General features: G+C 34.8%; 1 protein-coding gene across 3 annotated transcripts in view; it reads right to left on the bottom strand.

Annotated features, from left to right (window-relative positions):
* Nucleotides 1-24,972, bottom strand: part of IBTK (inhibitor of Bruton tyrosine kinase) — a 105,092-nt gene that overhangs the window by 6,268 nt on the left and 73,852 nt on the right. For all 3 annotated transcript variants that reach the window (XM_046005307.1, XM_046005309.1, XM_046005308.1), the window contains one exon: nucleotides 6,787-6,933. In XM_046005307.1, the coding sequence (XP_045861263.1) occupies nucleotides 6,787-6,933 (147 nt within the window). The remainder of the gene's footprint in view (nucleotides 1-6,786; nucleotides 6,934-24,972) is intronic.

Here is a 24,972-nt window from a genome sequence, read left to right as displayed (position 1 = left end):
ACTGATTTTTTCAGTGGATAATGTCATTAGCTATAAATTTACCCAAACAACTGAAAGTTCATGAAAATTTCATCTTAGAATGAAGCAAAACTATTAGAGCTATGATTAAACAAATATCAAAAACATGATAAACTTTCAGATAATACAGCATTGTTAAGCTGTAGGTATTTGTAACACAGAAACAGACATCTCAATAGACAATCTGTATAAAATTTAGCCTTCTGAAAATAAAAGCAACATTAAAAGGCTGGCTAAAATAAAATCTACTTTCGGGGATTTTGGTTCAAACTGAACAACATTAGTCTTACCAAATTTAGACTTTGAGAATAATTAAATTACTTCTTACTCATACCACTGACTTTTAATTTTTTTTAAGGAATTCTGCATTAGCTTAATTACAAAGACTTTTATGTTTAGAGCTGATAGAATAATTTTTGCCTCACAAGTAGCTTTCCTTACCAATAAAAAACACAAGATCATTTTCTGACCAGAATTACATAAAGGGATGCTTAAGTGGAATGAAAATGAAAGAAAACACATGAAAGCGAAAAAGAACATATAAGTAACAATAAACACATAAATTCCACAAATCCCTCTTTTCTGCATTTTAACATCCCCAAATAACAATGCCATTCCTGGATTTCCCCAGGCTTGGCAGGAGTGGGGGGAGGGGTGGGAGGGTGGAGGGAATCATATCTTCTACATTTAAAACAAGAATACATGATTTGAGGAATTTCCTGAGATGAACTCCATTACAGTTGCCACACAAATTCCCTAAAGGAACATACCATTTGTCTTCCAGCTCTAATTCTCACTATTACCTCTATTTACACCATCTCTATTACACTTCTGCTCTCTTAAAAATCCCATTCTGTGTTCAAAAGCTTGTGGCAATAGATCAATATTTTTTTTGACATTATTCATTATGGCCATACATATAATGATCAAATATTTGGCACTGAATAAGAAAAGTGTTTATGAACTATTACTCAAGCCCTTCTTCAGTTGGGTTTTTCTTGATAATTCCAACCCATAGTCATTTTTTCCCCTCTCGCTACTCACCTGGCACTTAAATCATATACTGCTTGTGACTTAATACTTATATTGTATTCCAATTTCATTCTTGATCTTTCATTTACCTTTCATATGTACACAATTAGACTTACCAACTAAATATTTCAAACATATTTAAGGGACTAGGCCTATATTTAACACTTCCTATGTATACACCTAATAGAGGCAAGCAGAATGTTCATATATAATTTGGTGAATTAATATTAAAGCTCACTTATGATTTCACTTTTCTGTAATGAAGTTTAAAAAATGAAAGTAAAGCGATTTTCCTTCTCAGTGATCATATGATATTATACAGTGATCAGTGATAATATACAGCTATTTAAAACATTAACTTCCACTTACCAAACAGACAAGCTATGGATGGCATCACACCATTATACACTCCTATATAATACTCTTGCATTATAGTATATACTGTTATAATACTCCTGTAGAATACTGTATACTATTATACACTCCTTTACAATTTCCAAACCCACATAATAGCACAAGCCACTTTTCACAATTAAGAGCCTTGATGTTATAGCACACTCTAGTGATCAACTATGAAACCACAGATCTTCACTATTTTAAGACAGACTTGTCCAAAGAAAATAAGAAAATTTCAATCTATAGTGTTAATATTTAAAATGTAAAGATACTAAAATGAACTTAATGCTCATAACTTACAATTTACACACCAAAGGCATACAGTATAACTTACTCATTAGAAACAAATGTTACCTGAAACAGCTACATTTTTACCTCACTTATTCATCTTATTCTCACTGAGCTCTATTACATGCTAGAAAATATTCTAAGCATTGGTAATTCAGTGAGGAGCAGCGATCAATCTCTCATTGAGATGACTCTCCTATGTTTTCATTGAACATATAGTTAGATATACAGACATTAAAATACTTGTAGTTGAAAACATTAAACAAAGAATCACACTAATAACTGTGAAAAGTGTGATGAGTGAGAAGTGCTATGAGAACATATCATAAAATACTGACCCAGTAAGGGAAGCCTGACTTCTCCAAAGAATATAACTAAATAGAGACTGAAAGAATCAGAGTCAACTAGTTAAAGGGTAGTGGCAAGAAGTAAATGGTATTTGAGAAACTGAGAGAAGAACAAGATAAAGAAAATCCAGAATGTTAAAAGAGAAAGAGGTTGGAAGAAAACCGACTATGAAGGCCTTAAAGCCCAGATAAGAATTCTAGCTTTTACCCTAAGAGCAATAAGATCTGCCATTTCAAAAAAGAATATAACTGCCTAAATATATTGGAGGAGAGGAAGATAGGTTATGGCAAGACCAATTAGGAGGCTATTCAGGGTGGTCCAGGTGAAAGATCATAGTAATCTGAATGAAGGTAAAAACAGTGGAGATACAATTTAATATATGATTTAAGGAATATTTAAGAGCTAAAACTGAAGTGTCTTGATGATAGACTGAATATTGGTAAGAAAGATAGAATATTAAATACTTGCCATTTAACAAGGAAGAAAATTCAGGAAGAATGGTTTTTTTTAAAGAGAACTTTTATCTTTATTTTAAACTAAGCATTATGATATACTTTTTTGTTTCCAGCTAACCATAGAATATTCCATTACTCTCATGAAGAACTGGACTTCATATATGCATTTTTTAATTGAAGTAGAATTAACATATAATGTCATATTTGTTTTAGGTATACAAAAGTGATTAACAATTCTATATATTATGCTATGCTTAACCACAAGTGTAGTCACCATCTCTCACCCCATAACATTATTACATATTATTGACTATATTCCCTATGGTGTACTTTTCATCCCTATGACTTATTTATAATTGGAAGTTTGTATCTCTTAATCCCTTTCATCTATTTTGCCCATGCTCCCAACCCCCTCCCTTCTGGCACCAACATACCCATTTATAGACATGAATGTTTTGCTTATTTCTTTTGTTTTGTTAGACTCCACTGAGAAGTGAAATTATATGGTATTTGTCTTTCTCTGTCTGACTTATTTCATTTAGCATAGTACCCTCTAGGTCCATCCATGCTCTCACAAATGACAAGATCTAATTCTTCTTTATGACTAAGTAATATTCCATCACACACACACACACACACACACACACACACACACACACACACCCCTTCTCTATCCATTTATCTATTGATGAACACTTAGATTGCTTCCATATCTTGGCTACTGTAAAAAAATGCAATAAATACAGGGGTGCATGTAACTTTTTAAATTCATGTTTTTGTTTTCTTTGGGTAAATCAGGAAGAATTTTGGAAGAAAAATCAGGAAGAATGGGCTGCTTTGTAATTTTGATTTTATGAAAGGGGTTTGAGGAAAACACTATTTGGTGTTAGACAAAGTTAAAATATTTCTGAACATCCAAGTAGGATGGAGTTATAAAGAAGAAAGCTGAGTAAGTCTGAAGCTCAGATGATAGTTGTGGGCAGGCAATATGATTTTTGAGTCTTTAAGTGTATAGCTGATAACAGAAAATAGAAGCTCATGAAATGGTGTAGAAAGAATGAGAATGAAATGGAATATGACCTGCAATTGAACTTTAAGTAGAATGAGTCATATAAAAAGTTCATGTTTTTGGCAATATGGAGGTCACTGCTGAACTTAATCTGAACTGTTTCAGTTTAGTAATGGGACTGGAAGCCAGACTGGATTAAGAAGTGATTGGGAGCTGACAGCTCTTTTGAGAAATCTGGCTGTGAAGGGATTAGGGGATTGGTTATGATAGGACAAGTCTGTCAGAAGAAAGTGTGGGGGATGACTGAAGGATTCATTACCTCATCCAGCCCACATGACAGAGATCTAATAAGCATATATACAACCAGATGGGAGGTATCTACCTAAAAGGACAAAGCTGAATGAATATCCACAAGAAAAGAGAGGGATAATTAACAGCTTAAGGCTTTTAAAGTAGAAAGGAGTGAAGATACCAGCACAGGTACAAATATATTAACCATAGATAAGAAAAATAACTCTTTGAATACAAAATAAGAAAGGAAAAAAAAATGAATAAAAATAGAGGCAGACTTAATGTGTTTCACAGTAAGAAAATAGGGAAGTTACATGTCTTCTATTTAAATGCCTGTTCTACACCACTCATCACACAAATTACAAAAACCAGTAGTAATCTTATGTTTCTCTTACATCAATAAAAAGACTATACTGTATTCAATTTTTTAAAATATTGTGATAGATGCAGGATCATTACAGAGTGTAACAACCAATTTTTTTAAAAAATTCTAAAACATTTTGGAATCAAAATATGTAATGAGATATACAAATATACAAATAATGACCTTTTAAAACATTTTTTTAGAATTATGTACCTAATAGACACATTTATGAAATAAATATATAAACATAAATCCAACTGTATATATGGGTACAGTGGCACTCAAATGTAGTTGAAAATAAACATTTTTACTCTGAGAATTTAATAACACTTAAAAGCCTCCCTGTCATTTAGGAATGAAATAAAATGCCCCTCACTCAACATCTTTTAAGAATACAACTTACAAAATACTGAATAGCTTTACATTGTTTAGTGTATCATAAAATGTTCACCAAACTTTGTTAGTATTTTTCTGAAATACATTTTGAGAGTAATAAAAAAATATGCACTCAAAAAAATTTTTTTTCAAATACTTTTAATACATTAAAGATCAAAGACATGTTAACTTCTGTTGCCAGGTTAATTCATTTCTATATCAACTCAAGAAGAAAATTTCTTCTGCCATCTCAGTTTAAATGAAGTATGCTCTTAGAGAATCTTAAACCATTTATAAAATTTCAGTCAGAATTTTCTTAATATTAGACGATTAAAATAAATACTGAAATAAAAGTTAAGGTTGATACAATTTTTCATTATATTTTATACACTTAATTACAAGTGTAAGGATTCTCTTCTCTTTTGGACTGTGTGTTCTCTACAGGCAGGGGCTGAATTAATTTTATCACTGTAACTCTAAATACCTGTCAATTTTAAAACTACAAATGTCTTAAATCACAACCTGTATTTATGTATTAAGTCTGTATTTATGGCCCTAACAAACCAGCCTTAATATTCTTACTTTTTCATAAGTAAACATATAAAAAGTTTATATGTTAGAATTACATTTAAGATTTTTGTAGTGTTCCACTAATAAAGGTTCTCATAAACATAGGGAAATAGACAAAATGATTTCTTCAGATTCTTTCTGATCTCTGATTTTCCATATCGTTTAAGTAAATGGCTCAAGATCTTTGGTCCCAAATGTACATTATAATAAGGCAGGCAGTCACAATATCAACAACGAAAATATTTAAAGAGTTCATCTAAACCAGTAATTTCCAATGTTGTTAGAAGACTTTGACAGTTCCTCCGGAGTTGCTTACAAGGCAGATACGATAAGGTTAAACTATAGTATTGTTCCCAGACCCCTCTTCTTAATTCAATCAGAGAAATTTATATTAACCTATTTGATAACACTGGAATTACACCTAAGATTTCACATTAAAAATGGCTTGGAGGAAAAAGGCCTAACAAATAGTGTTTAAAAAGCTTTATCATTATGTAAAATATTAATCTGGTCACAGTAATTTTTAATTACATTTTTGTTTTGTCTAAAATACTTTAAGGATTAGTATCTTTGGGAGATGTCATATTAGTAGAAAGAAGAAAAAAAAATTCCATTTAGTCAACCAACTTGAAACACGGTTCTTTCTTCCAACCCTGGACTATCTAATGCTCCAAGAATGTTCTTTTTTGTACAATGATTAAGAGAATTTACATGCCATGGCAGAAAAGCTATTTTTATTAGAAAATTGCTTTTAAAATTATGATTAGATTTTCATGTTTCATGTAGTCATTTAAAATATGAAATATCTTTTAGGGGCGCCTGGGTGGCTCAGTGGGTTAAACCTCTGCCTTCGCCTCACGTCATGATCTCAGGATACTGGGATCCAGCCCTACATTGGACTCTCTGCTCAGCAGGGAGCCTGCTTCCCCCTGTCTTTCTGCCTGCCTCCCTGCCTACTTGTGATCTCTGTCAAGTAAATAAATAAAATCTTTTTTTAAAAGAATAAATTAAATATGAAACATCTTTTAAAATACACCGAACTTTAAAAACTAGTATCAAAAATAACTAGAGAAATAACTGGAAACACCCAAAGGTCCATCAACAGACGCAGATATATAGGTTGCTTTATGACAATGAAATACTACTCAGTAATAAAATGGAATGAACTAATGATACAAATAGCAACTTGGATGAATCAAAAACTATATATTGAGTAAAAGAGAATTTTTAAAAGTACAGATTACATGATCCTATAGGTATAAAACTACAATACACAACATAGTCTCTACTGACACAAGAGGATTAGCAGCTGCATAGAGAACAAAATGAGGAAGGGAGAAAGAGATCACCAAGGGGCATGAGGAAAGTTCTGAGAATGATGGTTATATCGTCATTGTCTTGAATACAGCTGGTAATGGTTTCACAAATGCATACATATGCCAAAACATCAAACTGTACACTTAAGCTATATATAGTTTACTGTAAGAAAACGATACCAAAATAAAGCTTCAAAAAAGTAGACATGTTACATTTGAATGTAAAAGAATGTATAAAACTCTGCCTGATAAATTTTTAAAGATTATTTCAGAATGTAAAACCACCACAGAATTTTTTAAGGTAAAAAATTTTTAACTTATTACCTTTCAACTTTTGGAGCCTGGGAACTTTCTGTTCCTTTAAAACAAACTTTTTTGACATGATTTCCTGAACTATGGCCAGTAACAGATTTTTTTTCTTCTAAGAAATCCCGGAATGACTTGGATGAAACTGAATGCAGGGAAGATGCCCTGCAAAAAAGAACAGAAATCATGTTAAAACATCCATTTTTTTAAAAGGTCATTGTTAGAAATCAACAGGAGAAAAGGGAGAGAATGTATATAAAAATTTCACAGTGATGATATATAAATTAGTTTTTAATGTGATGTTAGATTCTTACTGTCAGTTCTGAACTAATCAAAATGATGTCGTAAAAAAACAATGGAGACCACCACTGAAGATAACCCAGATGTTGAAATTAGCAATGATATTAAAAACAAGTGTTATATGGGCGCCTGGGTGGCTCAGTGGGTTAAGCCTCTGCCTTCAGCTCGGGTCATGATCTCAGGATCCTGGGATCAAGTCCCGCATCGGGCTCTCCTTAGCGGGGAGCCTGCTTCCTCCTCTCTCTCTGCCCGCCTCTCTGCCTACTTGTGGTCTCCATCTGTCAAATAAATAAATAAAATCTTAAAACAAAAACAAAAACAAAAACAAGTGTTATAACTATGCCTCAGGCAGCAATAAAAAATGCTCAGAATAAACTGAAGAATAAGCTCAGGGAAAAGAAACTATGAAAAAGAACAAAACAGAAATTCAAGAACTTTTAATACAGTATTTAAAAAACAAAATTTATGGGATGGATGTAATAGCCAATTCGAAAAGAATCAGTAAAACTGAAGATAAATCAAAAGAAATTTTTTAAACTAAACAAAGGGAAGAAAAGACTGAAGAAAAATTATGCCATGGAAACTTATCAGATAATATCAATAGGTCTACCATAAACGTAACTGGGAGCACCAGAAGGAGAGGTTAGAAATACGGTAGACAAAAATATTTAATAAAACAATAGCCAAGGATTTCCCAAATCTGGTGGAAGATATAAAGATTCGAGAATTTAGCAAACTCCAAAGAAGATCAATCTAAAGAAGACCATACTTAGACATGTAATAAGCAAGCTGCTAAAAACCAAAGATCAAAAGAAAATCTTGAAAGAAATATAACACAGTATGAAAACTCTTAGCTTATTAGAAACAAGGAAAGCCAAAAGACAATGGAACAACATCTTTAATTTGATGAAAGCTAGGAAAAAATGCTATCAATCCAGTATTCTATATCCATCTGAGTGAACCTGGACAAGGATCCTCTCCAAGTCAGGATCAGAAATGATGATAGTCCTGGCTAAACCTTGATTACAGCAGTGTGGGATACTTGAGCCAGGGACACCCATAAGCAATTACTCAGTGAAGCCTGACCTAAAGGAACTATAAGACAATAAACTGATTGTTTTAAGCCATTGTTTAGGGATAATCTAAATAATATAGGGATTATCTAAATAATACATTAGTTAGGGTTATTTAACTACTATAAGATACCACTAGAATTAAAAAAATAAAGATTATAAGTATTTATATTTACTTTATGTAAATACATTTGATAAAAAAAATTTATTAGGGTGCCTGGGTGGCTCAGTTGGTTAAGCATCTGATTTCAGCTCAGGGCATGATCTCTAGAGTTATGGGGTCAAGCCCTGTGCTTAGTACAGTCTGCTTCCCCTCTCTCTCTGCCCCTCCCCCTCAGGCACTTTCTCTCTGAAATAAATCTTTTTAAAAAATATTTATCAATGGTAACAAAAATATGAAATAAAAAAATATATAGACCTATCTTTATTTTAAAATTTGAATTAATCCCACCAGTTTTTTAAATTGTAGAAATTAACAAGTTGATTCTAAAATTTATATGGGAGTATAAAAAGCCTAAATTAGCCAAAGTATTCTTAAAGAAATACAAAGTTGGAAGAAGACAGAACAAGTCAGAGTAATCAAGACACAGGGGTACGGACATAAGGATTAACAAACAGATCAGTGGAAAAGAATAGTGAGCTCAAATACAGACCTTCATATACACAGTCATTTCAATTTCTTTTTTTTTTTTTTTTTAAGATTTTATTTATTTATTTGACAGAGAGAGAGATCACAAGTAGGCAGAGAGGCAGGCAGAGAGACAGGAGGAAGCAGGCTCCCTTCGGAGCAGAGAGCCCGATGCGGGGCTCGATCCCAGGACCCTGAGATCATGACCTGAGCCGAAGGCAGTGGCTTAATCCACTGAGCCACCCAGGTGCCCCTCATTTCAATTTCTTAATTAAATTCCCCAAACAATTCAGTGGTAAAAGTATTTTATCTATAATAAAGGGCTAATAGAAGAAAAATACCTTTACTTTTATCTCACACCATATCCCAAAATTAATTCAAGGTGGATCACAGACCTAATGTAAAAGCTAAATATCCTAGAAGAAAACAAAACACTATCTTCATAACTTGGTGGTAGGCAAAGGTTTCTAGGACTTATACAGGAATAAACACCAGATAAAGAAATGGTGAATCAGACTTAACCAAAATTAAAAATTTCTGATCACAAGACATTAAGAAAATAATTTTTTTTTTATAAAAAGGGAAAGAAAATACGAAAAAAAATCTGCAAAACACATAGTTGACAAATGGCTTGTATCCATATTGTAAAAAGAAAGAACTCCTAAAGGGGTGCCTGGGTGGCTCAGTCAGTTAAGCATCTGCCTTTGGGTCAGGTCATGGTCCCAGGGTCCTGGGATTGAGCCCTGCATGGGACTCCCAGCTCAGTGGGGAGCCTGCTTATACCTCTCCCCACTGCTTATTCTCTCTCTCTCTCTCAAATAAATAAATACAGTCTTTTTTTTTTTCAGCGTAACATTCATTGTTTTTGCACAACACCCAGTGCTCCATGCAATACATGCCCTCCCTATTACCCACCACCTGGTTCCCCCAAACTCCCACCCCCGCCCCTTCAAAACCCTCAAGTTATTTTTCAGAGTCCATAGTCTCTTATGGTTGCTGGGGGGAGGTGGGGTTGGGAAAGGGGGAGGGGGTTATGGACATTGGGGAGGGTATGTGCTATGGTGAGGGCTGTGAAGTGTGTAAACCTGGCGATTCACAGACCTGTACCCCTGGGGATAAAAATACATCATATGTTTATTAAAAAAAAAAAAAAAAGGATGAATACCCAACTTTTGTAGCAACATGGACGGGACTGGAAGTGATTATGCTGAATACAATCTTTTTTTTTTTTTTAAGTACTCCTAGAACTCAAAACTAAAAAACAAGTAATAAAAGACAAGGCAATTTCAAAAAACAAGCGAAAACAATTTGACTAGGCACTTCACAAATAAGGATATGCTAATGACCAATAAGCACATAAAACAGTCCTCATTATTCATCAGGGAAACACAAAACCACAATGAGAGGCTGCTGCACACCCACCAGAATGGGTAAAATTAATTGACAATACCACATGTTGGTAAGAATATAAAATAACTAATGCTCTTGCTGGTGGGAAGATAAAATGATACTAATCCTATGGGAAAAGGTCTGGCAGTTTCTTAATAAGTAAATATACATCTTCTGTATAATCCAACAATTGTCTCTATCATCCAAGAGAAATTAAAATATATGCTTGTAAAAAGGCCCAAACAAGAATGTTAACAGCAGCTTTATTCATAATTGCCAAAAACTATTCAATAGGAATAAACACAAATTGTATACTCATACCTTGGAAGACTACTGAATAATAAAAAGGAATAAATCGTTGGTATACACAAGCTAGATGAAACGGAAAAACACGCTGAATGAAAGAAGCCAGACAGAAAAAAGTACATTATATTTCACTCTCATTATATAAAGTTCTATAAGATTTGAAACTAATCTGTGGTCAAAGAAAAATCACAAGAGTGGTTGACACTGGTATGGAAGAGGCACTTTTCAGAAAGAGAACTTTCTGAAGAAAACTTATCCTGGGATAAGGGTAATACTCAGCAATTTATTAAAAAGATAATAAACAATAACTAAGTGAGGTTTTTCCCAAGGAATGCAAGGTAGGTCTAACAGTTAAAAAAAAATATATAAAATATTTAAAATATTTAAAAATATATAAAACATTTAAAAATATTTAAAAATATATAAAACATACATTAACAAGATAAAGTAGAAAAATCTTATAGAAAAGGCGTATGATCCAAAATATGACCAACAAAAGGCAAAGATCTGAATATGTATCCCAAAGATATGAAAAAAAGTCAATAAACCCTTGAGAAATGTGAAATAAACCACACTTATTAGTAGCGAAAATGAAAAAGATTAAGGGTACCAAGTATTGGAAAGGATATGTAACAACAGGAACTCTCACTCACTGCTGGCAGAATATAAAACATGACCGTTTCGAACACTGTTTACTGCTTTTCTTATAAAGTCTAACATTCACTTAACATATGATCCAGCAATTCCAATCCTAAGTACTTACCCAAGAGAAATAAAAACATGTCTATTATATGAGTTATACATAAATAATAACTTTTTTCATAAAAATATACTGGAAACCCAGTATTTCTCAACAAAAAAGGAAGAAATTACAGATAAATGTAACAACATGGATGAAGCTCCAAAACTTTAAACTGAATGACAGAAAGCCAGACATAATACAGAACATAACTGACTTATATGCCATTTATATAAAGTTTGAGAGCAGGCAAAAACTAAGTTATAGTGACAAATTTCATCAATGACGGCATAGGTGGAGACTGAGAAAAGATACTAGAATGATAGAAATATTTCTTTTTATTTTCATTGGGATGGTAAATACACAGATCATACATTTGTCAAATCTCCTATATACAAAATTAGTGCATTTACCATATGTAAATTATTCCTTGATAAAGTTACTTAAAAAAAAAAAAGAAATAGAAAAAGAATTCTGAACTCCTTCCCAAATGGCTAAAATAAAGCTAAAAAATGCCAAGTTTTGGTAAAGAGGTGGAGAAAGCACAACTCATATACCATCGATGAGACTGTTCTGTGATAGCCACTAAAAATGAATATATGCATATCGTATGATCCAGTTATTCCTAGTTATATACCCAACAGAAATGCAAAAGTACTTCAACAAAGACAAGAACTAGAACATCTATAGCAACACTAATCCTAATAGTAAAATAATGAAGATATTCAAATGCAAACAAAAGTTGAAAGAGTAAGTAAGTTGCGGTATATTTACAAAGTGGAAATTAGTACTCATCAAAATATGAATGAGTTTCATAAATATGTTGAAGAAAGGAAGCCAGACATAATTCTATTGGTATGCATTAAAAGAAAAATCTATGGAAAGAGAAGTCAGGATAGTGGATGATAAAAAAGATAGTGGGTTGGTGCAGGGGGGAGGGGATATTGAAAGGTGGCAGGAGGGGACTCAGAAGATGCTGATAATGTTACTTCTTGATTTGAGTGCTGGTTGCATAGGATGTGTTCAGTTTGTGAAAATTCAACCTATACACTTATGATAACTGTACTTCTAAGGGTATATTGTTTTAATAAAAGTTACTTAAAATGCAAACCTAATTTTACATTGAAAAAATAGAGGAAATAAAAATTAGGTTGATCTAAATACACAAAATGAATCACACCCACACAGATGTAATACTTTGATAATTAGTTGAAAGTGAAATGTATTTTAGAATAATACCAAAAAACAGGCAAAAAATTAAAAATCTATACAGACTAATTTAGCTTTCAAAGATTTGTTACTCAGATTTTTAAAATATCAATCTCTGGGGTGCCTGGGTGGCTCAGTGGGTTAAGCCGCTGCCTTCGGCTCAGGTCATGATCTCAGGGTCCTGGGATCGAGTCCCGCATCGGGCTCTCTGCTCCGCGGGGAGACTGCTTCCTCCTCTCTCTCTGCCTGCCTCTCTATCTACTTGTGATCTCTGTCAAATAAATAAATAAAAAATCTTTAAAAAAATAAAATAAAATAAAATATCAACCTCTTAATTCAACAGTGCTGTATTTTACAATCAATGCAAAAACAATTTGTAGGATAATAGAGTTAGGCATATAAGTTCTGTTGCTAGGCTGACTGGGTTCAAATTTTAGCTCTGACCTTGGGAGTTAACTTTTGTGTTTCCTCATCAATAACAAGAGGATACTAATACCATCTCCATCATCATAATGGTTGTTATGAGGATCAAATTGTTAATTTATAAAAAAAAAATACTTAAACCAGCAGCCAATCCAGAGAAATGCAATGTTAAGTCTTACTATCCATGATTTTCAGACCATTTAACAAAACTTACTGTTATCTAAAAGAAAAAGGAGACAATGAGAACAAAGAAGTTCTGACATAAAGACATATAATCAGTTATAATAGGCTTTGTATCTCTTTCCTTCTAAAGTCTCAGAAAAATAACTTTTAAAAGATAACATTTAGCTATTATTTAATACACTAGATCTACATCATATCCTTAGCATCATTTTCAGAATCCTTAACATTAGAGTCAAAATTATAAGCAATAATAATGTAAACAATTTCCATGCCTACTTTAATTTTTTTTTCTATTTTCTTTACTCAGAGAACAAAGTGGTCATGTTACTAAGTGGACACAAATGATCACTGGATTAATTCCCAAAAAAGTTAAAGTCATACTGGCAAGAAATCATAAAGTCCCATACCCAGATTAAGTTCATAAACTATTTGAGATAGCCCATAAAAGACCAAGGCTTTCTAAAATCCTGTATTTTGTCTGAATAGTTCATTTGTATCTAACTCTGATCTAATTACCAAAACATATTTGCAAAACACTTCAATGTGCATCATGTCATTTAATTCTTCCAGTAACAATCCTAAAAGACAAGCATTTTATCATATCCTGTGTTTCAAAGAGGAGTGAAACTAAAGTTCAGGAATCACCAGAGAGAAGGCAAAATTGGGAACCAAATCCAGTTCTTAATGATCAGAGAACTCCTCCTTTATCTAGTCTACCACTGCCTTCAGTAAGAAATCAAGGCAGCACTTCTTATGAAGTGCCAAAGATAACACAAATAGTAAGAAGATACTAATGAGTCACACTTTGTTTTGTTATATGAGCTAAGCATCCTGTGTAACAAAACAGTAACTTTTCCCCAAATTTCTCAGTAAACTTTTACCAAACTGCTCAGTAAAGATTAGATCAATACAAAACATCTCACGTAAGATTTTTCTAAGAAAAAAGAGAAGTTTGCCAAAAACTTAACACATGTTAAGGAAATCGTTAATCGTGTGGCCATAAGACAAATCAAGTTATAATTTATTAAAGTATACATGGCTAACATTTATATATTTTATTAGACAATGTTGAAGGTGCTATGCTAAATGTTTCCTGCTGTAACTCAGTTTCAGCTTTTTTTTTAATTTAATTTTATTTATTTGACAGAGAGAAATCACAACTAGGCAGAGAGGCAGGCAGAGAGAGAGGAGGAAGCAGGCTCCCTGCGGAGCAGAGAGCCCAATGCAGGGCTCAATCCCAGGACCCTGAGATCATGACCTGAGCCGAAGGCAGAGGCTTTAACCCACTGAGTCACCCAGGCGCCCCCAGTTTCAGCTTCTTAATACCCCTGTGAAATCAGTACTGTTTTAGGCTCTATTTAGGGACAGGGTAAGTAAGACAAAGAAATATTAAATAACTGATCTAAGTTTATTTTGCGACCAAATAACAGATCCATATTTAAACTCGAACAAGGCTCGCTCCAGAACCCTAGGTTAATCACAGTATATACTGTGTCCACATATAAAAGTCATTTGCTCTAAGTAAAACCTTAAATCACATCAGAGAAACATGACCTACCTAGGTATTCATGCTAAAAATATTTCTTCAAAAGGAACTTACCTGACTTGACCATGAAATTTTTCCCTAAACACATACATACATAAAACATAAAAAGTTGAACACATATACAAAAGAATCATTCCCCATTTCCTTAACAACTCCTTCCTCCTCCCAAAGCACACATACCTAAATGCTTCTATTAGCAAACAAGGTAAATATGGTGTACAGTATAACATTAGCAATTTGGGAACACTGCTGGCCAATGTTCTTGACTGAAATCCATTCAATGTCTCTAAGTATTCATGTTTCTAAATACAGAAATTTCACAGTGATCTTTAAAGCACAAGTTGTCAGATTCATCCTAGGGGTAATTTAGGGACTCCTATATGTGGTAAATGATACATACTTTTTTTTTTTAAAGATTTTATTTATTTATTTGACAGAGAGAGAGAGATCACAAGTAGTGCAGAGAGGCGGGCAGAGAGAGAGGGGAGGAAGCAGGCTCCCTGCAGAGCAGAGAGCCCGACGCAGGGCTTGATCCCAGGACCCTGAGATCATGACCTGAGCCGAAGGCAGAGGCTTTAACCCCCTGAGCCACCCAGGCGCCCCGATACATACTTTTAAAAAAAACTTTGAAAACTTTTTTAAAAAAGCTACTGGTAGTATCTCCTTAGGAATACATATAAGTACAGTCCTTATAAAATACCTTAAACTCAAATGTTCATTAATCATGAAGTCATTGTCTATAGAATGACTTAACAGATTTCTATAAATGAGTTCTACTATTCTTTCTACTGATCATACCATAATTTGAAATAGCGTCTGGGGGCGCCTGGGTGGCTCAGTGGATTAGGCAGCTGCCTTCGGCTCGGGTCGTGATCTCAGGGTCCTGGGATCGAGCCCCGCATCGGGCTCTCTGCTCCGCGGGGAGACTGCTTCCTCCTCTCTCTCTGCCTGCCTCTCTGCCTACTTGTGATCTCTCTCTCTGTCAAATAAATAAATAAAATCTTAAAAAACAACAACAACAACAAAAACCTGTTGAAATAGTGTCTGATTTCCCATGATTCTGCTTTCTTAACTCAGGCTCTGGCTATTTTCCATCTTAGCAACCACAGTAGCTTTATGAAGAAGCATTTGTAGACATTTGTAACCACATAAAAAATTAACTGAGATTTTATTTCTCAGATAAAGCAGCCCTGAAATTTTAGCTTTAATAAATAAAATTTTTAGCTCTAAAAGTTAAATAATTGAATTAGTTTATAATTTATAGGTTACCTCTACATGGAATTTGGAAGAATTTATATTCATACATCAAGCCAGGCCACAAAGATTATGCATTCTTTCACTCAGGATAACTGGTAAGAAATGTATTATTTCTCTAAGCAAAACAGGTGATAAAGAAAAGTGGCCAACTCTCATATATACACTTGGTGTTTTCACATTAGATTTAAGTTCAGCTGATCAGAACTTCATTCTAATGCAAGAACCCGTTGTCTTTAATACATATTACCACACCTAACTGTAGACAGCAGGAGTACAACTATATATTATGAGACATATAAACTAGGTGAGTGAATCTGTGAACAAACTAGTGAAAATCCCTCCCACAATCAGAAGCAGATTTACAGGACTAATTTGTGATTTGCTAATGAACTGTATCTTAACCTTAATATTAAGCTAAATACAGCATAAAAACATCTTCAAAAAAATAAAATTGTTAGAGGATTCTTCAGGATGATGAAAATGCACCTGAGAAATATCTTTAAAAACTTATATCACTGCAGTATTGAATATACTCTATATATATATACCATTTGTAAATCACATTAAAATGCTAATTTTAATTTTATAATTTATTCACAGTATAGTAAAGTTTAAATTCTACCAACTTTTTAAAAAATTTTTTATTTTAATTATACTTAGCATACAATGTTATATTAGTTTCAGGTGTACAATATAGTGATTCAACAATTCTATATATCACATGGTGCTCATCACAAGTGCCCTCCTTATTCCCCATCACCTATTTCACCCATCCCTCTCACCCCTCCTCTCTGTGGACCATCATTTTGTTCTTTAGAGTTAAGAGTCTCTGTCTTAGTTTGTCTCTCTCTCTTTCCCCCCTTTGCTTTCTTAAATTCCACATAGGACTGAAATCATAAGGTATTTGTCTTTCTCTGAGTGCCTTATTTTGCTTAGCATTTTATTGTTTAAACTTTCATTTTTTAAACTTTATATTTTTATTTGTTTTTAGGTTTTATTTATTCATTTGAGAGACAGAGAGAGTGAGAGAGCATGAGTGAGGTGAGGGGCAGAGGGCAAAGCAGACTCCTTGCTGAGCAGGGAGCCCAGTGCGGGTTTTGATCCCAGGACTCCAGGATCATGACCTGAGCTGAAGGCAGATGCCTAACCAACTCAGCCACCCAGACAACCCAGCGTTATATTGTCTAGGTCCATCCATGTTGCTGCATATGGCAAGATTTCATTCTTTCTTATATCTGAGTAATATTCTATTGGAGATACATATCACATCTTCTTCATCCATTCATCAGTTGTGGGCTGCTTCCATATCTTGAGTGTTGTAAATTATGCTGCTCTGAACACTGGGTGCATTCATCTCTCGCATTAATGTTTTTATATTGTTTGAATTTTACCAACTTTCTTTAGACCAACATTTATATGAGATATTTCCAGGAAAGCAAACCTATTCTATTTTTTAATTTCTTCAATCATATACTACATGTATTTATGCCCTATGTGTAAAAAGTATTCAAGAATCAAATAATTTTCTCCATTCAGACTAAATATGGATCAAAATTCATGAATTCTAAACATCAACCATTTTATTTAAACATTTTTAAGATTACTAAAAAATACCTTGATTTGTGCCATTAACTTATAAAATGTCCATAACATATATATATATAGATATAAAATATCCTTATTTTATATATATACAATTTTTTTAAGTTTTATTTATTTGAGATGGAGCATGAGAGACAGAGAGCACAAGCTGGGGGAGCAGCAGGCAGAGGAAGAAGTAGGCTCTCCACTGAGCAGGGAGCCCAACGCAGGGCTCAGATTTCAGGACTCCAAGATCATGACCTGGGCAGACGCTCAACTGACTAAGCCACCCAGACACCCATATATAATTATTTTTATGTACATACTGGCACATATAACTTACACACATATATTTTATCAAGTTACCTCAGCCCACTGTTTAATGAGCAAGAAGTATATATATTCAGAAGAATTTAGCAGAAATGAACTTTAAAAGATACCTCAGATATCAAAAATAGTCTTAAGAAGTCATAAGGACATAAATGATTAATTTTATAACTCACTTTGATAATTCAGAATAAAATTAAAATTAAATTTATTAGGTATCCTAAGATACATAAAACTGCTTTTGATTGGTTTATATTTTTTAATTTTACTAAAGTATAGCTGACATATATTAATTAGTTTCAGGTAGTCAACATAGTGTTTCAACATTTATACACATTGTGATCACCCACCATAAATCTACCATCTGCCACCAAAGTAGTTACACATTATTAACTACATTCCCTATGCTACACATTGTATCTATGTGTCTTACTTATTTTATGACCAGAAGTGTGTTATTTTGACTGTTTAATCCTCTTCCCCTTCTCCCAGCTGGTAAGCACCAGATTGTTCTTTGTATGTATGAGTCTGTTTCTGTTTTGTTCATTTGTTTTTTAGATTCTACATATAATGGAAATCATATAGTATCTGTCTTTCTCTTCCTTATTTCACCTAGCATAATACCTTCTAGATCCATTAATCTTACAAACGGCAAATTTTCATTCTTTTCTTTTACTTATTTTTTTTTAAGATTTCATTCTTTTTAATGGCTCCTACTCCACTTTGTATATATATACCACATCCATCGATGGTACTTAGTTATATCCATAACCTGGCTATTATAAATAACGCTGCAATGAACATAGGATTCTATATTTATCTTTTCAAATTAGTGTTTCATTTTCTCCATATAATTCCAGAAGTGGAATTGCAGGATCATATGGTAGCTCTATTTCTAATTTTGTGAGAAGCCTCCATACCGTTTTTCATAATGGCTGCACTATTTTCATTCCACCAACAAGTTCCTTTTCCTCTATAGCCTCACCAGCACTTTTTATTATTGTCTTTTTGACAACAGCTATTCTGACAGGTGTATGGTGATAACTCATTGTGGTTTTGATTTGCATTTCTTAGATGATTAGTAATGTTGAACATCTCTTCGGGTGTGTGTTGGCTATCTCTAGGTTTTTCCTTGGAAAAATGTATATTCAGGTCCTCAGACCATTTTTTTAAATTTCGTTGGGTTTTTTTGTTTTGATATTGAGTTATAGGAGTTCTTTATATAATTTGGATATTAAATCCTTATCAATCACATCATTTGCAAATATCTTTTCCCAGTTAGTAGGTTGCCTATTCCTTTTTTTGGTTTTCTTTACTCTGCAAAGGCTTATTGGTTTAATGTAGTCTCATTTGTTTATTTTTGCTTTTGATGCCCTTGTCAGAGGAGACAATTCAAAAAAATATGTTACTCAGGGGTGCCTGGGTGGCTCAGTTGGTTGAGCATCGACTCTTGGTTTCAGCTCAGGTCATGATCTCAGGGTCATAAAATTGAGCCCCATGTCAGGCTCTCTTAAGTTCTGCTTAAGTCTGCTTAAGTTCTCTCCCTGTCCCTTTGCACCTCCCCTGACTTGTGCACACACATTCTTTCTCAAATAAATCTTTAAAAAATATTGCTCAGACCGATATTCAAGCTTAACAACTAGGTTTTCTTCTAGTCCTCCTAATCAACCATCTTCCCTAGGCTCTTCTTCTACTTTTTGTTTTTAAATAATGAAACTGATTAATAGCATGGTTAAAACTATATTACTAAGCCCAAAGCTTCCTCATGTGCGTAGTTCATTCTCGCAAACTGCAGTATAGTTAGTGCCTGAGAACTGATCCAAGAACTTTTGGCGGCTCTTCCATACTTTTCTTTAGGAAAAACACAACTCAGTGTTCCCAGAAACCCTACAGAGGCAATGACCAAATCAGTCTACCGTATATTGTCTCATATATATGCAACAAATACTGATGAATTAAAACATTCTGTTAAACTAGATCTCTCAAATTTTACTCTCTTTTACTTGGGTTTTCCCACCTCTTTCTTTACCTTCTTTTCTGTGATCATGCTTTAGATCTACAAGCAGCTCTGACAGACATTGATTTAGTCCATTTGGTAGCACTTAAAATGAGCTGCCACTCTTCTTCAAAGTAACTTACATTTTAATTAAGAAAACTATTCTCAAGCCCACGCGGGGTCAGCGTGGCCCCAGGTCCCGCAGGGTCACAGAAGGATCGGGGGTGTCGGAGTGTCGCAGAGCTTGCAGGTATTAGAACAGAGAAGCCGGCTACAGAGACAGAGCCGAGGACTGAACTCTCAGCTCAGGGTTACCTTGAACTGGTCGCGGGCTGGGTGAGCTCGGAGCGCGGCTAGAGGCTGGGGATACGGGAGTGATTGGGTGCTGTCCTCTGGGGGCGCACTGAGGAGTGGGGCCCTGGGCTCTCAGCTCCTCCGGGCCGGAGACTGGGAGGCCGCCATTTTCATTCCCGTCCTCTGGAACTCTACGGAAAGCGTTCAGGGAACAGAAGCTCCCAAAAGCGAACCCGAGCGGATTACTTAGTCTGGCCCCGGGTAAGGGAGGTGAAATTCCGCCTTGGGCAAAGACACTTGAGAGTCACTACAACAGGCCCCTCCCCCAGAAGATCAACAAAATATCCAGCCAGGACCAAGTTTATCTATCAAGGAAAGCAGGTTCAATTCCTAAGACAGCAGCGCAATTCCAGAGAAGGAGAAAGCAAAGCACAGAACTCATGGCTTTCTCCCCATGATTCTTTAGTCTTGCGGTTAATTCAATTTTTTTTTCTTTTTTTCAATTTTTTTTCTTTCTTTTTTCTTCTTCTGCTAAATTTTTTAAAACTTTTACCCTTTTCTTTTTTAACGTTTTTTGACTAGTTTATCTAAATATATATATTTTTTCTTTCTTTTTTATATTTTTTCTTTATTTGTTTTATTTTTAAATTTTTTTTTTTTTCCTGAATCTTTTTATCTCCTTTCTCCCCCCCCACAATTTGGGGTCTCTTCTGATTTGGTTACAGAGCATTTTTCTGGGATCTTTGCCACGCTTTTAGTATTTTATTTGATCCTTCATATCCTCTTATCTGGACAAAATGACAAGGCGGAAAAAATCACCACAAACAAAAGAACAAGAGGTAGTACCGAAGGCTAGGGACATAATCAACACAGACATTGGTAATATGGTAGATCAAGAGTTCAGAATGACGATTCTGAACATTCTAGTGGGGCTCGAAAAAGGCATGGAAGATAGTAGAGAAACCCTCTCTGGAGATATAAAAGCCCTTTCTGGAGAAATTAAAGAACTAAAATCTAACCAAGTAGAAATCAAAAAAGCTATTAATGAGGTGCAATCAAAAATGGAGGCTCTCACTGCTAGGATAAATGAGGCAGAAGAAAGAATTAGTGATATAGAAGACCAAATGACAGAGAATAAAGAAGCCGAGCAAAAGAGGGACAAACAGCTACTGGACCACGAGGGGAGAATTCGAGAGATAAGTGACACCATAAGACGGAACAACATTAGAATAATTGGGATTCCAGAAGAAGAAGAAAGACAGAGGGGAGCAGAAGGTCTATTGGAGAGAATTATTGGAGAGTATTTCCCTAATATGGCAAAGGGAACAAGCATCAAAATCCAGTAGGTGCAGAGAATCCCCCTCAAAGTGAACAAGAATAGTTCCACACCCCGTCACCTAATAGTAAAATTTACAAGTCTTAGTGACAAAGAGAAAATCCTGAAAGCAGCTCGGGAAAAGAAGTCTATAACATACAATGGTAAAATATTAGATTGGCAGACTTATCCACAGAGACCTGGCAGGCCAGAAAGAGCTGGCATGATATATTCAGAGCACTAAACGAGAAAAACATGCAACCAAGAATACTCTATCCAGCTAGGCTATCATTGAAAATAGAAGGAGAGATAAAAAGCTTCCAGGACAAACAAAAACTGAAAGAATTTGCAAACACCAAACCAGCTCTACAGGAAATATTGAAAGGGGTCCTCTAAGCAAAGAGAGAGCCTAAAAGTAGTAGATCAGAAAGGTACAGAGACAATATACAGTAACAGTCACCTTACACACAATACAATGGCACTAAATTCGTATCTCTCAATAGTTACCCTGAATGTTAATGGGCTAAATGCCCCAATCAAAAGACACAGGGTATCAGAATGGATAAAAAAACAAAACCCATCAGTAGTTGCCTACAAGAAACTCATTTTAGACATGAAGACACATCCAGATTTAAAGTGAGGGGGTGGAAAACAATTTACCATGCTACTAGGCATCAGAAGAAAGCTGGGGTGGCAATCCTTATATCAGATCAATTAAATTTTAAGCCAAAGACTATAATAAGAGATGAGGAAGGACACTATATCCTACTCAAAGGGTCTGTCCAACAAGAAGATCTAACAATTTTAAATATCTATGCCCCTAACATGGGAGCAGCCAACTATATCAACCAATTAATAACAAAATCAAAGAAACACATCAATAATAATACAATAATAGTAGGGGACTTGAACACTCCTCTCACTGAAATGGACAGATAATCCAAGCAAAAGATCAACAAGGAAATAAAGGCCTTAAATGACACACTGGACCAGATGGACATCACAGATCTATTCAGAACATTTCATCCCAAAGCAACAGAATACACATTCTTCTCTAGTGCACATGGAACATTCTCCAGAATAGATCACATCCTGGGTCACAAATCAGGTCTCAACCAGTATCAAAAGATTAGGATCATTCCCTGCATATTTTCAGACCACAATGCTCTGAAGCGAGAACTCAATCACAAGAGGAAAGCTGGAAAGAACCCAAATACATGGAGACTAAACAGCATCCTTCTAAAGAATGAATGGGTCAACCAGGAAATTAAAGAAGAATTAAAAAAATTCATGGAAACAAATAATAATGAAAACACAACGGTTCAAAATCTGTGGGACACAGCAAAGGCAGTCCTGAGTGGAAAATATGTAGCGGTACAAGCCTTTCTCAAGAAACAAGAAAGGTCTCAAGTACACAGCCTAACCCTACAGGTAAAGGAGCTGGAGAAAGAACAAGAAAGAAACCTAAACCCAGCAGGAGAAGAGAAATCATAAAGATCAGAGCAGATATCAATGAAATAGAAACCAAAAAAAAAAAAAAAATAGAAAAAAAATCAATGAAACTAGGAGCTGGTTCTTTGAAAAAACCAATAAGATTGATAAACCCCTGGCCAGACTCATCAAAAAGATAAGAGAAAGGACCCAAATAAATAAAATCATGAATGAAAGAGAAGAGATCACAACTAACATCAAAGAAATACAGACAATTATAAGAACATGCTATGAGCAACTCTACGCCAACAAATTTGACAATCTGGAAGAAATGGATGCATTCCTAGAGACATATAAACTACCACAACTGAACCAGGAAGAAATAGAAAACCTGAACAGGCCCATAACCAGTAAGGAGATTGAAACAGTCATCAAAAATCTCCAAACAAACAGAAGCCCAGGGCCAGACGGCTTCTCAGGGGAATTCTACCAAACAATTAAAGAAGAACTAATTCGTATTCTCCTGAAACTGTTCCAAAAAATAGAAATGGAAGGAAAACTTCCAAACTCATTCTATGAGGCCAGCATCACCTTGATCCCAAAACCAGACAAGGATCCCACCAAAAAAGAGAACTGCAGACCAATATCCTTGATGAACACAGATGCAAAAATTCTCGCCAAAATACTAGCCAATAGGATTCAACAGTACATTATAAGGATTATGCACCAAGACCAAGTGGGATTTATTCCAGGGCTGCAGGGTTGGTTCAACATCCGCAAATCAATCAATGTGATAGAACACATTAATAAAAGAAAGAACAAGAACCATATGATACTCTCCATAGATGCTGAAAAAGCATTTGACTAAGTACAGCATCCCCTCCTGATCAAAACTGTTCAAAGTATAGGGATAGAGGGCACATACCTCAATATTATCAAAGCCATCTATGAGAAACCCACCGCAAATATCATTCTCAATGGAGAAAAACTGAAAGCTTTTCCGCTAAGGTCAGGAACACGGCAGGGATGTCCATTATCACCACTGCTATTCAACATAGTACTAGAAGTCCTAGCCTCAGCAATCAGACAACAAAAAGAAATTAAAGGCATCCAAATTGGCAAAGAAGAAGTCAAACTATCACTCTTCGCAGATGATACGATACTGTATGTGGAAAACCCAAAAGACTCCACTCCAAAACTGCTAGAACTTGTACAGGAATTCAGTAAAGTGTCAGGATATAAAATCAATGCACAGAAATCAGTTGCATTTCTGTACACCAACAACAAGACAGAAGAAAGAGAAATGAAGGAGTCAATCCCATTTACAATTGCACCCAAAACTATAAGATACCTAGGAATAAACCTAACCAAAGAGGCTAAGAATCTATATGCAGAAAACTATAAAGTACTCATGAAAGAAATTGAGGAAGACACAAAGAAATCGAAAAATGTTCCATGGTCCTGGACTGGAAGAATAAATATTGTGAAAATGTCTATGCTACCTAAAGCAATCTACACATTTAATGCAATCCCTATCAAAATACCATCCATTTTTTTCAAAGAAATGGAACAAATAACCCTAAAATTTTTATGGAACCAGAAAAGACCTCGAATAGCCAAGGGAATATTGAAAAAGAAGCCAAAGCTGGTGGCATCACAATTCCGGACTTCAAACTCTATTACAAAGCTGTCATCATCAAGACAGCATGGTACTGGCACAAAAACAGACACATAGATCAATGGGACAGAATAAAGAGCCCAGAAACAGACCCTCAACTCTATGGTCAACTAATCTTCGACAAAAGCAGGAAAGAATGTCCAATGGAAAAAAGACAGCCTCTTCAATAAATGGTGCTGGGAAAATTGGACAGCCACATGCAGAAAAATGAAATTGGACCACTTCCTTACACCACACATGAAAATAGACTCAAAATGGATGAAGGACCTCAATGTGAGAAAGGAATCCATCAAAAACCTTGAGGAGAACACAGGCAGCAACCTCTTCGACCTCAGCCACAGCAACATCTTCCTAGGAACATCGGCAAAGGCAAGGGAAGCAAGGGCAAAAATGAACTATTGAGATTTCATCAAGATCAAAAGCTTTTGCACAGCAAAGGAAACAGTTAACAAAACCAAAAGACAACTGACAGAATGGGAGAAGATATTTGCAAACGACATATCAGATAAAGGGCTAGTATCCAAAATCT

Source organism: Meles meles, chromosome 5 (assembly GCF_922984935.1).
Source record: "Meles meles chromosome 5, mMelMel3.1 paternal haplotype, whole genome shotgun sequence".
In the NCBI taxonomy this organism is placed as follows: Eukaryota; Metazoa; Chordata; class Mammalia; order Carnivora; family Mustelidae; genus Meles; species Meles meles.
This window is presented reverse-complemented; position numbering and strand designations above follow the sequence as displayed.